General features: G+C 38.6%; 1 protein-coding gene across 1 annotated transcript in view; it reads left to right on the forward strand.

Annotated features, from left to right (window-relative positions):
- The first annotated feature begins 2,636 nt into the window (after positions 1-2,636).
- The window catches only part of MLLT1 (MLLT1 super elongation complex subunit), a 29,374-nt gene continuing 18,484 nt past the window's right edge, over positions 2,637-13,526 (forward strand). Inside the window, exons 1-2 of the mRNA XM_085312377.1 lie at positions 2,637-2,817; positions 5,736-5,818. Coding sequence (XP_085168503.1) covers positions 2,721-2,817; positions 5,736-5,818 — 180 coding nt within the window. The 5' untranslated portion in view covers positions 2,637-2,720. The remainder of the gene's footprint in view (positions 2,818-5,735; positions 5,819-13,526) is intronic.

Consider the following 13,526-nt stretch of genomic DNA (forward strand, 5'->3'; position numbering starts at 1 on the left):
TGGCAACGGCTTTCGCGCTGCCCGCGCTCGCTGTGGCGGGGAGGGGAGGTGGTTGGGCGGGGGGGCGCCGGCCTCGCGGGGCGGAGGGTTAACGGCGCCGCCGAGCCGCCGCCGCGGCGAGCGGGAGCTGAGGGCTGGAAGTTTACCTGAGGTGGTGCGGCCGGCGGCCTTTTGTGCGGCACGGCGAGGAGGGCAAGCCCCGACCAGGAGAGCTGCGGCCGCCCTTGGGATAGTAACCTAAAGGGAGGGAAAAAAAAGAAAACGTCCGTAGCTTGCAGGCAGACAAAAGCCAGGACGGACTTCAGGCTATTTAGCAAGAAGTTGAAAAAGGCCGCATCCTTTGTACCGCTGAATGGGATTTTGATTTCCCTTTGTTGAGCGACAGGCTGGGAAAAAATAATCTCTGTTTTCAGTGGGGCAACTTTGGATGTTTCTTACGTTGGGTGGTCTTGTTCTCGATTTTGTTTCGACTTCTGGCTTAATTCACAGCGATTGTTAATTGGACCTGTGCGTGAGGAGCGGAACAAGTACAACTTTTGCTCTTAGCTAAGCAGTTCTATTTTATGTTTAATTTTGTTCTCTAGCTAGTCCCATCTGTTTCTCAGCTAAAATTTCTCAGCCGTTTCAGCCAGTTAGGCGAATGCTGTAGAGTGACAGCCATTTGCACCTCTCTGGAGAGGGGTACTAACTGGCAGCAGTAGCACAATTTAAGGGGTAATTATGGAATTGATAACATGAAGCTGCAGAACAGACTGCATCGATTGATCAGTGTGGATGAACACTTGCCTGAACACTATGGAAATAGATCCCAGATAAAGCATGCCCACAAGCACCTTCCTGTGTGAGCCTGGGATTTAGGCAGACTGTCTCCACATCTGCCACCACAGAAGAGATTTTTCTGCTTTGAGTGAAATACACCATGCCTTTTTTTTTCTTACTCCTTAATATGACATAAAAGAATGGACTGCAGTGTGCCTTCATTTTTAGTGCAGGAGTGTGGTGGAGCCAGTGTAGATTTGTCCTAAAGCAGAGAGGGGGAAAAAATGGCCTACCAAGAGAACTAACTTGCAGAGGAAGGAAACATAAAGATTTTTGTGAGGTAGATGAAACAATTAATTTAGAGGTGTTTGGTCTCAAGGCTTAGAACTGATACATTGAATGGCAGCTGAAGGTATTTGACTGTAAAGATAATAGGCTGAAGGAGTGTGTTAAGATCTCTTTAGTTGAAGTTAGAACTGGAGTAGGATTCAGGAAGATCAGGCTTTGATGCCTGATGCTCAGTAGACTTCTTGTGTGATCTTTGTAAGAAGAAAAAAATACTGAGATTTAAGAATGACTTTTGCTTTTTCAGAAAGTAYGAATCGTACTTTAAAAATCATTTTCCTATAACATGCCAGATTAGATATGCAAAATACTTTCCTGAGCATGAATCTTGATCTTAATCTCTGTTGTAGTTGGTTATTAGCAGAATGAGGCTAATACTCTTCCTAAGCATTTTTCTAGATCTAGGTCTGAGGGATTCCCTGCATATATGTTCGTATTCTAACATCGTGCTCTCAGTTTGGGCCCATGTGCACTTGTATTACTGATGACAAATAATGTCATGTCTCCTAATGCTAATTGAGAACTGACAGAAAGAACAAGGCATTAATTTTTACATCTTAGGTGTAGAAGAGGGTAAGGACTAGTAACTACCCCATTTATTAAACTTCCATTTGCTGAGGCTGGATTTTGTTGTGTTGATTTTGAGATGGTAGGGCTGCTAGTTGAGYTTGTATAATGTGTATGCACAAAATTAACTTAGTAAATAGAAAAGCAGCTTAGGTGTGATTCCTTTCCTCTACAGATCTTATCCTAAGATTTATTGACGTTAACTTTTGTCTGACTCGCAATTGCCTTTCCCGTGTTACATTTTTTTTTTATTTCTTTGCTTTCTTTTCACTGCGTGGGCTCTGCAAAAATGTCTGGATCTTCACAATTAATTTCATTTGGCTTTTAGACCTTTTTTTGGCTTTGAATTGAGACACCAAGTACACTTTTTTATTCTATGACTGGACTAGGATTCAGGAGTGCAAATCAAGGTTAGGTCATTTTAGTGCAAGTATTTGTTATATCTCAGATTTTGTCTTTGAAAGTCCATTAATAAAATATGTAATAAATACATGGAATATCATAGCTGTATTCTAATAAATTACATGTTTATTCTAGACAACATTGTAATCCAGGAATTCATAATATAATTTGTTCTTTTTTTAAGATTACTTTTCTGTCAGCGCTGTGAATTCTGTGAGCTGTGAAAATCACAGCTTTCTAGGAATAAAGATTCTGCAAWTAGAACTTTGCTGACAATTCAGTCGATATGTGATGCAGATAAACCTACCCCTTTTTTAAAACTTGTCTCTGCAATACTAATATTAGGAAAATAATTAGGTAGGAAATGGTGGTAGGAGTTATTTTTTTGATACCTTTTCTGACTGACAACAGTTTAGTTCTCAGAATGAGACTGATCTCCCTATGGAAACAGTTGTGTTCTTCTCCTGCYGATATCTAGCATTGTCTGTCTGTGAAGCTCAACATTATACATAGTATGTGATCTGTTCCATTTTGTTTATGTCCTTACCTCTGTCCTAAAACAGTGCACAGTTCAAGTAAAATTGGAGCTGGGGCACCGAGCCCAACTGCGGAAAAAGCCCACAACCGAAGGCTTTACTCATGACTGGATGGTGTTTGTCCGTGGCCCAGAGCAATGTGACATCCAGCATTTTGTGGAAAGGGTGGTCTTTCGGCTACATGAGAGCTTCCCTAAACCCAAACGTGGTGAGTATGTTTTTTGAAGATGTGTAATTAGACCTTTTCTGCATGAGAGCACATTGTGCAGTCTTGATGTAGTCTTGTATTGTCACATTTCTATAAAATATTTTCTTCAAGAGGAGCAAAATGTGCATTGCATGCACTTGAGTCTTGACCTTTACCATCTCTGTTTGAGGAAGGTCAGGGAGAATGGGACCTTTCTTCTAATGAAAGGGTCAGAGGTGAGATGCTTGCTCCTCTTATTTAAGCATTAGTATATTCAGGTTCTGAAGACACTTAGTCACAGCAGAAGGTAATTCATGTTGCAAAATGGGAAAGATGGATTTGATTAGTTAACCTGAGCCGACAAAAGCTGGAAGCATGTGATTGGTGGGAGGTCTCAAATACTGGGGTGGTATCTGTATTGTTAATATATTGACTTTTGCGTTGGTCAGCAAGCAGCTATCAAAATTGTGTAGTTTCTAGTCTGCAAGTGCCAAGTAAGGTGGCATTTAAGCCACTGTAAATCAGTGCTTCCAAAGGAGTGGTTTCTTTACCTCTGGCTGTACGATGCAACTGTGTGTGTGCATACAAGTGCTGTGCAGGTAGCTAGGTTGGTTGAGAAGGGTATAAACATTTTGTAATGTCATTTTCATGTGAAATGATTCTTTGCTCTTTCAGACTGTGCAGCAGTATGAACCTTATTGTTGGCCCAAGGACAACAGGAACACAAGGTTGAGGTGGAAAAGCAGGAATTGCCCTTTTCAATAGCAGCACAGACTTAGATCTGCCTAAGATTGTGTAACTGCATCTGCAGTGTTATTGTTCGGTAGTGTTACCAGAAATCTGGACTGGTTAAGAGTATTGCGATAACTTATTTCATAACGCATGTTCTTTGAAATACCATTTCTGGAAGTCTGTTGGTCATGCAAGATGTTTTAGGACTACTGACTTCATTGGTTATTTGTGACAGTCCATGGTAGAAAGTAGCTCAAAGGTGTTCAGCTTATAAAGATGAGCATCTAGTATGTATGTTGATTTTATCTATTTTAAATTGATGTGGTAAAACTGATGTGTGATAAGCAATTGTGACACTGAACTGAAAGCTAATACATAGAATAAAAGTTACAATCTGCTGTGCTACAATATTGTCAGCGAGTGTGACTACTTTTTTACAAACATCTGCGTTAGGATAGTACATCCCTTTTGCTCAGTGGGTTGCTGTATCATCTACCTTCAAAGAGGCAATTTTCCCCTTCTCTGGATTTTTAAATACTTAAACTTTCTTATAATGCCAGTTTGCTTTTGACCAAAGAGTGTGAGGATTGTACGTAAATTGTGTGGCATATGYATGCTATTTCTAGATTAATTTGGAAGTTTCTTCATCTGATTCTCTCTTACTGGAGCAAAAACTACTGGTGAGGGTAGGCCTGTGCTGTTACCAGGTTGCTTGTGTAGTAATTTTAATTCTTTAGAACAGGGTGGCAAAGGAACAAAGGCTGGCTGGGAAATAGTCTTAAAATTCCTGATGCTGTTTTGGCACTGCTGTTGAGTTTGGGGTTTTTATTCCCTTACATGTTAGGGTTTTAATATGAGATTTGAGTTAAAGCAAGTCAAGAGATTTTGATTATTTTTATGTATGCTCTTCTGTCATAGTTGAGTGCAAGGAATTTTGAGTGCTGCTTACTAATGCATTTATGATGGTGAAAGTGCTTAGAATTGGGGATAATTTAGCTATATTAGAGGAAATTAATCTGTATGTGTTTTAGGTTTGAGGGAAATACCATTTCCTACTCATATTAATCCCTTGAAATTCTTTAGAGAAGTGAAAAGGTTTGCATTAACTTTCTCTAATTCCTTAATTGACTTTATTTACATGTACTGTAATGCATGAACTATATGCAAGTGCATCCAGTTCCTGAGAGGGAGAACGTCTGTGTTGGTCTCATGTCTGTACTGACAATAGTTCTGTATCCTTAAGTCATGACCAAATGGTTCTAGAATCCTTTGAGTTGCTACCACTGCACTGAAATCACAGAATCAGTAAGGTTGGAAGGGACCTCTGGAGATCATCCAGTCCAACCTCCCAAAGATTCCCTGGTGCTGGTTCTGCTGGGGCTTGAACCCAGGGCCTTCAGCATATAAAGCAGATGTGATAACCACTGCGCTATCTCTCTACCCGAACAACCCAAAATACTATGGCAGATGATAGGAAGGATTCTATAACATAAAGATGCAACTCACGGTGGAGCAGGAGCAATTGGGGCAGCAAGCTTGTAGATTCATTTCTTGGAAGTGATTAACTTTTGTTATCAAAGATTTCTGCAGTAGACAGCACTGTGACCTTAGCAGCAAGCTGTTTAACCTTTTGCTGTTTCCTTGCATTTGAAACATGTAACTTTTTACCTGCCCTTCAAGTTTCTTGGRAGGTTTGAAGGAAGCAGCTTGTAGTATAGTTATTATGTAATTATTAAGATTGAGCATTGGAGGAGAGCATTTCAAGCGAAAAAAATTACCTTGTGTGTTATGGAGTTTTGGTGCATAGATGTCAGTATTCAAAAGTAAACTTTACCTTTTTATACTGCTCAAATTCCCACCTTTTGGGAAGTCACTTTTGTTGCAAGACAGCTTTAACTAGTGGTTTGCATTGTTGTGGAACAGCAGAGAAATGTAATTTCTTTCACTGTGACAGGGAGAGGGAAAGAATCTCATGGAGTCTTTGGAATGGAGTGTATTTTATGCTTTCTTTCTGTGGGAGGAGCTAAGAACAGTTTTCATGCTCTTAACTAAGCCCACGACCACCATCTTATTTTGGTTTTCAGGAAGGTCAATGTTTTAAATGCGTCCGGAGTTGTCAAAGACCCGCTTCTCATCTTGCAAATCCTTTTTGGCTCAGACTGAATTGCACTATATTACACGTTAATGTTTGTATGTTCTCTTTTCAGTGTGCAAGGAGCCCCCATACAAAGTGGAGGAGTCTGGCTACGCAGGCTTCATTATGCCYATTGAAGTGCACTTCAAAAATAAGGTAGAATCTGATTCCTGGTCTTATAATTGTTTTGAGCTATGCCAGAGTTTGAAACTGCTTGAGAGAAATATTCTAAGTTATGTGACTGTACTATGTGTGTGGTTTTTATTACGCTAATAAATAGAATTTAATTGGGAATTGGAAACTCCCGCCAGACTTAAGAGAGCTTTTGCTAGAAATGGAACTATATGGAAAGCTAATATTGGGATGGTGTGATGGACTGTGAGATTTTGAAAAGAGATTGGACTACTCGTTACAAGGTTTTCTGCCATGAATAATACTAAAGCAATTTAAATTTTTTTGTACAAATATGGAAGTAAATCAGCATTAAAACATTAATTTTATATATAAAAATGTAAATACTATTTTGACTGTAAATAAAAACAATTTTTAATAGATTATAATCTTATGAAAATAACTGTACAAATATACAAGTAGTGTAGGTCCAATACAAAGGTTTGCATATATAGGTAATGTACTTACAACTATATTAAAAATATTGTAGTTCTGATTCAGTACTCTTCCAAAAACAAAACACTAAATATTTTAAATCGTAAGATGCACTGCCAACAAATATATGGAAGTAAGAATTTGGGATTTATTGCATGCWATAAGTCCTGCCTCAGAGGTCACGTTCTGCCTGACTTGAAGAAGGTTACAAAAATAGGGATTTGGCCAATTGCATTCATGTTAATTCTGTTTCAGTGCAATTGTTTTGTTAAGCCATAAATATTGATTCTTTCTGATTTTAATTACTGCTTTTAGAGTAAAACGAAAAAGTTAAAGTTGCTGTGCTTATTATTCCAAAGAGGAACCTACATAAACCACAAATTTAAGTGTTAAGTTACCTCACAGTATTGTATGCTAACCAACTCTCTGCCCAAGCACAAGCAATTACTACACATTTTGTATACAGCAAACTACATGTGATAACCTAATTCTACTTAGCTTCACAGCATCTTTTACCAGTGCATCTCCTACAAATATATCTGGCTATATTTTCCTTCTCACTCTAATCTGATGCAGTATACTATTGTGAATTCACTTGTGAATATATATATTTTTATTTTAGTTTGGGGTTTTTTTGCCTACCAGATTGCTCTTGCCCCTCTCTGTAGGTTGTGTCTGATTTAGTAATCAGCCAGATAATGAGACTGAAAACTGCCAAACTAAAACTTGTTTTCAAAACCTGAGAACATTTTGCCCACAACTTTCTTGGGGGYGGAGTAAGCCAAAAGGATGTGAAGAGAAATGGCAGTTAAGAGTAGGGGATGAAAGTTGTTGATAGAAGCAGATTTGCTGGCAAGTACTGAAAACTATGACGATGCAGAAAACTTAAAAGGCAAAGTAGTTTGAATTCTGATGGATTTTCTGAGGTTTTGAATGGAAATCAGGAAACTATTCATCTGCACTTTGTTAGCTCAATTCAAGTTCAAAACCAGCCTTTATATCCCTGACCAAAAAATGTCCTCCTCTCTCATTGCTGAGAAGGGGAATATTACGTGACTGTGATGGGTGAACTGTATTTTGTTGCTGCTCTTTCCTTTTTTTTTTTTACGTTCTTCTTCCTTTTCCACCCGATGTTTTCTTACACTTGCTTTTTCCCTGCACAGCTCTTTCACATGTTCTCAGATCCTTCTTTCTTGTTGCTGCCTCTCCTTTATTTTTTCTGTATTTGTGCCTGTTTGTGGTGTTTGCTGTCCATATTCATATGCGTTCCTTATATTCTCATGCTTCTCGCAGAGTATGGAACTGACAGCTTTCCTGAATGTAACTTGGTTTCATGTCCGCCAGCGTCATCTCTTCTCATTGTTTCTATAAACACGTGACTGTGCAGTTGTTCTTTCTAACATTAGGGATGTGATGACTTTTTTAAATAAGGGAAATAGGTGGCCCCTGTTCTTAGTGGAAACAATGGAAGTAGCGGTTACTTTGGGAGAAGGCGGCTTGTTTTTGACGTTTTTGTCTTCAGAGAAATGAAAAATAAGTAGGAAAATAGCTTTAGTTCTAAATATATTTTTTTTAACTTTCGAAATACTCCTCTCTGTCTGGTCTTTTAGGTGCATGTATTATGGAGAAGTTTTTCTTCACTTTTAATCTGATTGTTAAACTGGCTGGTTATGGAGCTTAGGACAGCACCTCCACCACATTAAATCGGAGCAAGTGGTGGTTAAAGGGGATAATATAACAGCTTCCATCTTCTAACACATCATTTGCATTGACCCATGTTCTCAAGTTGAACCATGAACTTGAAATATGTGACCTATATCTAAGTTTGCTTTTGTTGCATAAAAGTGATTTTGTATTCTTTATGGCAGGAAGTGTTATATTCTCTTTGTATTTGGAAATTAAAGTTGATACTTGCAATACTTGGAAGCCTAGGAGCTGCCTGAAATGCTCCTCTGACCACTCTTGCCTAGTGCTAATGCCATCTTGAAATACTGAGTTCTGTGATTATTTCAGGAAATGGTGTTGCAAGCAGCTGAATGGTGCTACAAAGAAAGAAATGCAAAGAGAGAAGATGAGCAAAGACTGGCATATAGTAGAAATTAAAAAGATGGAGAAAGAAGAAAAAGAGAAGACATGGCAAAGGTTTAAAATACAGTCTGTGTTCTCCTTCACTGGTGAATGTGAAGTTAAATCAAATAAATAAGTACTTACTACCTAAAGGCCATATGTTCACTCTAGTCTCTGTAAACCTGTTGACACTGGTGGGGATCAGCTGTTTTGTGTGGCGCATATATTGTTCTCAATTTGCCTGAATTGATTATAGTGTTTGAGACTCATCCTTGAGTAACTCTTTTCAAGTAGAGATATTATAGATTGATTCTGGGATTGCATAGAAAATGATGTGTTTTATAGGTGACTGGACGAGATGAGTAGGGTGGTGCTTTCTGGCCATGTGTTCCCTATATTCTAGCACGCTTTTGTTGATGATGGAAGTGTGACCTTTCAGTTGAAATGAGAATTGCAATGGCTATGGGATTTGTTTATCAATGCATGTTCAGCTTCGTTACAGTGAGAAGAAAAGGATTTGAAGAGGGAGTGAACTAATCTGTGAAGGTTCATCTTCTCTATGGGTGGCTGAAACTTTTAACTCCAATTTAAGCCGCCTTTCCTAGCTTTTTCTGATCTGTCCTAAGTCCTTACTAGGATGGTCAGTAGTGATTGTCAGAACAAGCATTCTCCTTGCCTTGGCTCCCAAAAACATGGCCTTGTTCACTACTACAGGAACTTTTTTTTTTTTTAAGAATGCCTTAAGAATGCCTTTAATGAACTTCTTCAGCTATCCCCCCCCCCAGCAACTTTGCGTAAAACTGCCCATTAACTCTCTTCCTCTGTGTAGAGTACTTTTTTCCGTTGCCTGTTTGGAGTAGAAGAGTCCATGCTCTTGGCACCTCTGAAGCTTTTGATGCCTTTCTGTCTCACAAGGAAGTGTCAATGGAATAGTAAAAGTCATATACGAGCCTGTTTTTACCCTATACAAATATGGCTATGCATTGGTGGCAAGTGTTTGTCCTTCCTGTGCAGTAGTCACCTCCCCATTAAGTAGGTGCTTTCTCAGTCTTGTCATTTGAATTATAGAATATGTATCTTTATATGAAGGTGTGAACCTGGAGAGTTTGTATTTCTGAATTTTCCAGACAGTCCTAGTAGCTCATACAAGTAGTGAGATTTGCATTCTCATTTGATACTGGTGATCAGCTAGAGTCTTTGTCTCTGTAACTGAACCTGAAAAATAAATGGCAGGATCCCAGCAGGTTAAATGAGAAAGCTTTTGAAAGCACAGTTGAGTAAAAGTACCAGATCGTTTCAGATTGTTGGACTGAAAATGTTAGTCTGCTATTTCTATTTTTAAAGCCTTTGTGTTTCTTCCTGTAATGAGGGCTGCTGTTAGTAGCTTCTGGTACTTGAATCAATACAAACTGCATACAATAAATGCATTGCTGTTTTTCTACAACTCTTCCCTTCACTATCCCCCACCCAATTTCAGCAGTCTTGAGTTTTTTTTTTTTTTTTTTTTTCTTCTTCCCCTCTCTGGCCTCATTGTTGTCTCCAAATACATCCCTTGCAGTGGTAACATACATTTTAATCTGGAGGCTGTAATACAGGTGTTCCTTTGGTATTTAGCTGTTATGTTTTTATATCCTAATCAAATTAGAACCCACTCCCAAAAAAGCTGAAGACCTAGTCCTTCATGTTATTCTGAAGTACAGCAGAAGATATTAGTGCAACATAGTTAAGCTGTTGTATTAAGGTCTACCTCCAAATTTCAGAGTTAAAGGGGTTCCAGGATTTATATAATGGAATAGACATAATACATTGGCCTTTTCTGTTAGTGAAAAGGGAGGAGGCAGAGAAGTCAGTTTGGTTCTTCCAGTTATGCTCAAATATACATACGTATTTTTTTCCCTTCCCCAATATTTATAGATATTATAAATATATAAAAATATTGGTGGAAGAGAAGATTGATTTGATATGTCTTTCAAAGCAGTACATATGTGCATGTACAGCAGGGTAGATGAAACTAAAGAACGCCTAAAACAAGGTATTGGGAACTGTACCCTCAGTAAGATAGTTCATGAACATCTCCTAAGAAAGGCTGCTGAAAAGCTTATTTTTACCCAAGTTGTTTTTACTCAACGAATTGCTGAATTATTTGGGCAAGATTTGCATAGGTTTGATTAGCTTTAATTAGATTGATTTGAGTAGACTTCAGCTGTTACTATTTACTCAGTATTGCTGAAAGCTGTGCAAGGAGTTAAAATTTGTCATTTTGTCTATGCTTTAAGCACAACCATTCTGTTGYTCTTGTTTTTATATCTATACTATATCATCTTATGTACCAAACGTTCAGCACTTCGTTGTGTGCTGCTTGTGAGCMGTGCATACTTCTTACTTTTGTTCTGTTGTAAATTCATATGTATTATCAGTTCCATGTGAGCAGAATGATTTCCTAGCCAAAATACTCACACTGTGTGTTTCAGTAGCCCTTCAGCTTGGCACATCGATATGCAGTTCTGCAGGCTAGATATATTGCAGCACCTGGCAAGGAGGCACTGWCAAATGTAGCAGCTTCACTAGCCATGCCAGCATCGTATCTTGAATTTGTAAGAGCTAGTAGTTAAAGTAYGTCTTTGAAAATGAGAAAAATATACTCACTGCTTAGAGTAATTACCTTAAAACTGGAGAGTTCCAAAAAGCTGTTGTCAGTTTAATTAACCATGTAAAATCTCAAGAGAGATAAGGGTGCTTCACGGACTTGCTAGTAGAGTGGTATCATCAGACCGCTTGCCTTAAAAATGAATATTGGGCTATTCACTTTCAAATGCTCTGTCTCAAAGCTGGGTAGAAGACTAGTCAAACGGGTTGTGCAGGCCTGGAAAAGGGGTTTCGTTTATATGGACGTTATGAACCGGTTACGGATAAACGACTCTTGTCAGGCTAGATCTATGGCAAAAGGGAAGTAGTGTTAGAAGTTATGGTTATTGAATAACCATGAGGCTGCTTCCTTGGTGTGCTAGATTTTTGTAGATAATTGTGTTTTATGGCTTTCTAAAAGTGATTTATGAGCTTTATGCACACGCTACCAGTGAAATTCCTTTTGATTTGTGTAAGTAGCAAAGGGCACACCCTGCCTTAAAAACAGGACAAGGAAATTTTAACAAAAGACTTAGAAAAATTCCTGCTCTTATAAAAAGAAAAGTGCCAAAAGAACTTTAACCTGTTACTTTAGAACTCAAGAGTAAAATAAAGCAACTCTGGTGTTCGTAACAGTGCAGTAGCAGTCAGTACAGCCATGAGCCTGGAGAATGGCAAGGTTAAAGTATAATGTATTCAGGTTTGGAGACCTGTGGTGGAGTGGGGTGATTCTTTGGATGGAGGGAAATTTACAGTGTCTGCAAATGCGTTATAGTTAGGGTCAAACTTTGCAGTACACTCTTCTGGTTTACTTCTCTATTTACATCTAAAGGACAGATAGAAACTGAGGTTCTGAGGTGATTTCCTCAGAGATCCCATACCAGGTTAACAGTTTCAGGTCTGAATTGACAATTGAATTGTAATCTGAATAATAGTAATATCTGTCACTTCAGAATTGGTGTGATCTAAAGTCTTTCTTGGAAGCAAGGCCCTTTAGAAAGAGTTATGGTCTCTGATAACAGTAAAATATTCACAGAAAATCTCTCCCTTTTTCAGTTTCTTCATTTACTTGCCAACATCAAGGGTTGAATGTCAGAAGGTGGAATCATCTAAGGGTAAAGCTTGACTTGCCTGTATAGTTGCTACTCAAGCAAGTAACCCAGGAGTCCATAAAGTGACAGATGTTTCAGTGAGCATGCTGACTGCCTGGACCTAAGCTCTTGGAATAAAAAAGTACCTTGTCTTCCATTGCACCTCCAAGCAGGAGGGTGGGTAGATCTCAACATCTTATCTGGAAAGATCTCGAAGTGCAGCTCTGTGGATTCAATGCGGCTTTCCACTTAGATGTGTAGATGCAGGTCAGTTGAGAAGTGTTCCTGGGTTTTCCCACGTGTTTTTATGGGGGACACTTAGGAAGAGTGGATGGATTAAGCTTTCGAGTGCTTTGAGCTGTAATTATTAGCTGTCAGTGAAAGCAATAAATGAAAGGAGTATGCTAACAAAGCAGCTCTTTGCTTTGAGACTTTCACACTTCTCTTGTAGGAAATATTTTGTTTAAAATTCTTGCTGTGGAGTCAAAACTTAGAAATGCAAAACAGTATTGTAATCTTTGATGAATTATCACTTGAATGGTGGTTCCTGATGTCCTGAGAGGATAGAAAAGATATTTTGATGATTGTAATACTTAAATGAGATGCATTTCCCAGAATGGTCATAATCAAAGTCTAAGAAAATGACATTTAATAACTTTTAATTTTACAGACAGTGGAAGCTAATCAGGGAGATACAAATATTTGGGAAGTTCTGTGATKTAAAGGAAGTGAATCCTCAGCTGCAGTTCCCATCTCCTACTCTGAAAGAGAACAGGCAAATGACAAAGCAGAGCTCCGATAATGTGAGATACAAGTATAAAGCCTGGTTTTGCTAATATATCCAAGATCAATTGATTCCATGTTGTAAACTAGGAGAAGCATTGTAGAAACAATTCTTTTTAGGCCACATTTGGATGTCTATTCATCCTTCATTTAAGTTTATTTGACTTTGAGGGACCCTCTACAGCAGCTGGGGCAACTCCAATGTAAGCACACACTAACAAATGCAGAGCTTACTAATGATTCAGTTAACRAAAGTGGTCCTTGCGGCACACCAGAAAATGAAAGATGGTACGTTTTACAAGTATATTTTTTTCCCTATTCCTGCTCACGTGTTTGAATGGACACTGAACAATATCAAGTATGCATGTGTTCTTCAGAACTTTTCCGAGAGAGATTTGAAAGACCTTACTTTGTTCATAAGATGTTCTTATTTTCTGAGATGAGACCATTTTGTTGTATGTAGTTGCTTGAATGTCTGTCTTTCCCTATTCTGGGGAGTTAGGATCCAGGAACTGGACTCCCATGTACGCTTATGGTACTGATTTTGTTGTAAACCAGGTGGGATTACAAATACAGAATTTGTTATTAGGAGTACTTTAGCTTGTACAAGCAATGCCTTCTCTAGCTACATTAGTATCCCCCTAGCAAACAGCAGGAATCAGTGTGGTCTGAAGCAGTTTGACGCTTCAACC

Source organism: Rhea americana, unplaced genomic scaffold, assembly GCF_003343005.1.
Source record: "Rhea americana isolate MKP2758 unplaced genomic scaffold, rheAme1 scaffold_361, whole genome shotgun sequence".
Lineage (NCBI taxonomy): Eukaryota > Metazoa > Chordata > Aves > Rheiformes > Rheidae > Rhea > Rhea americana.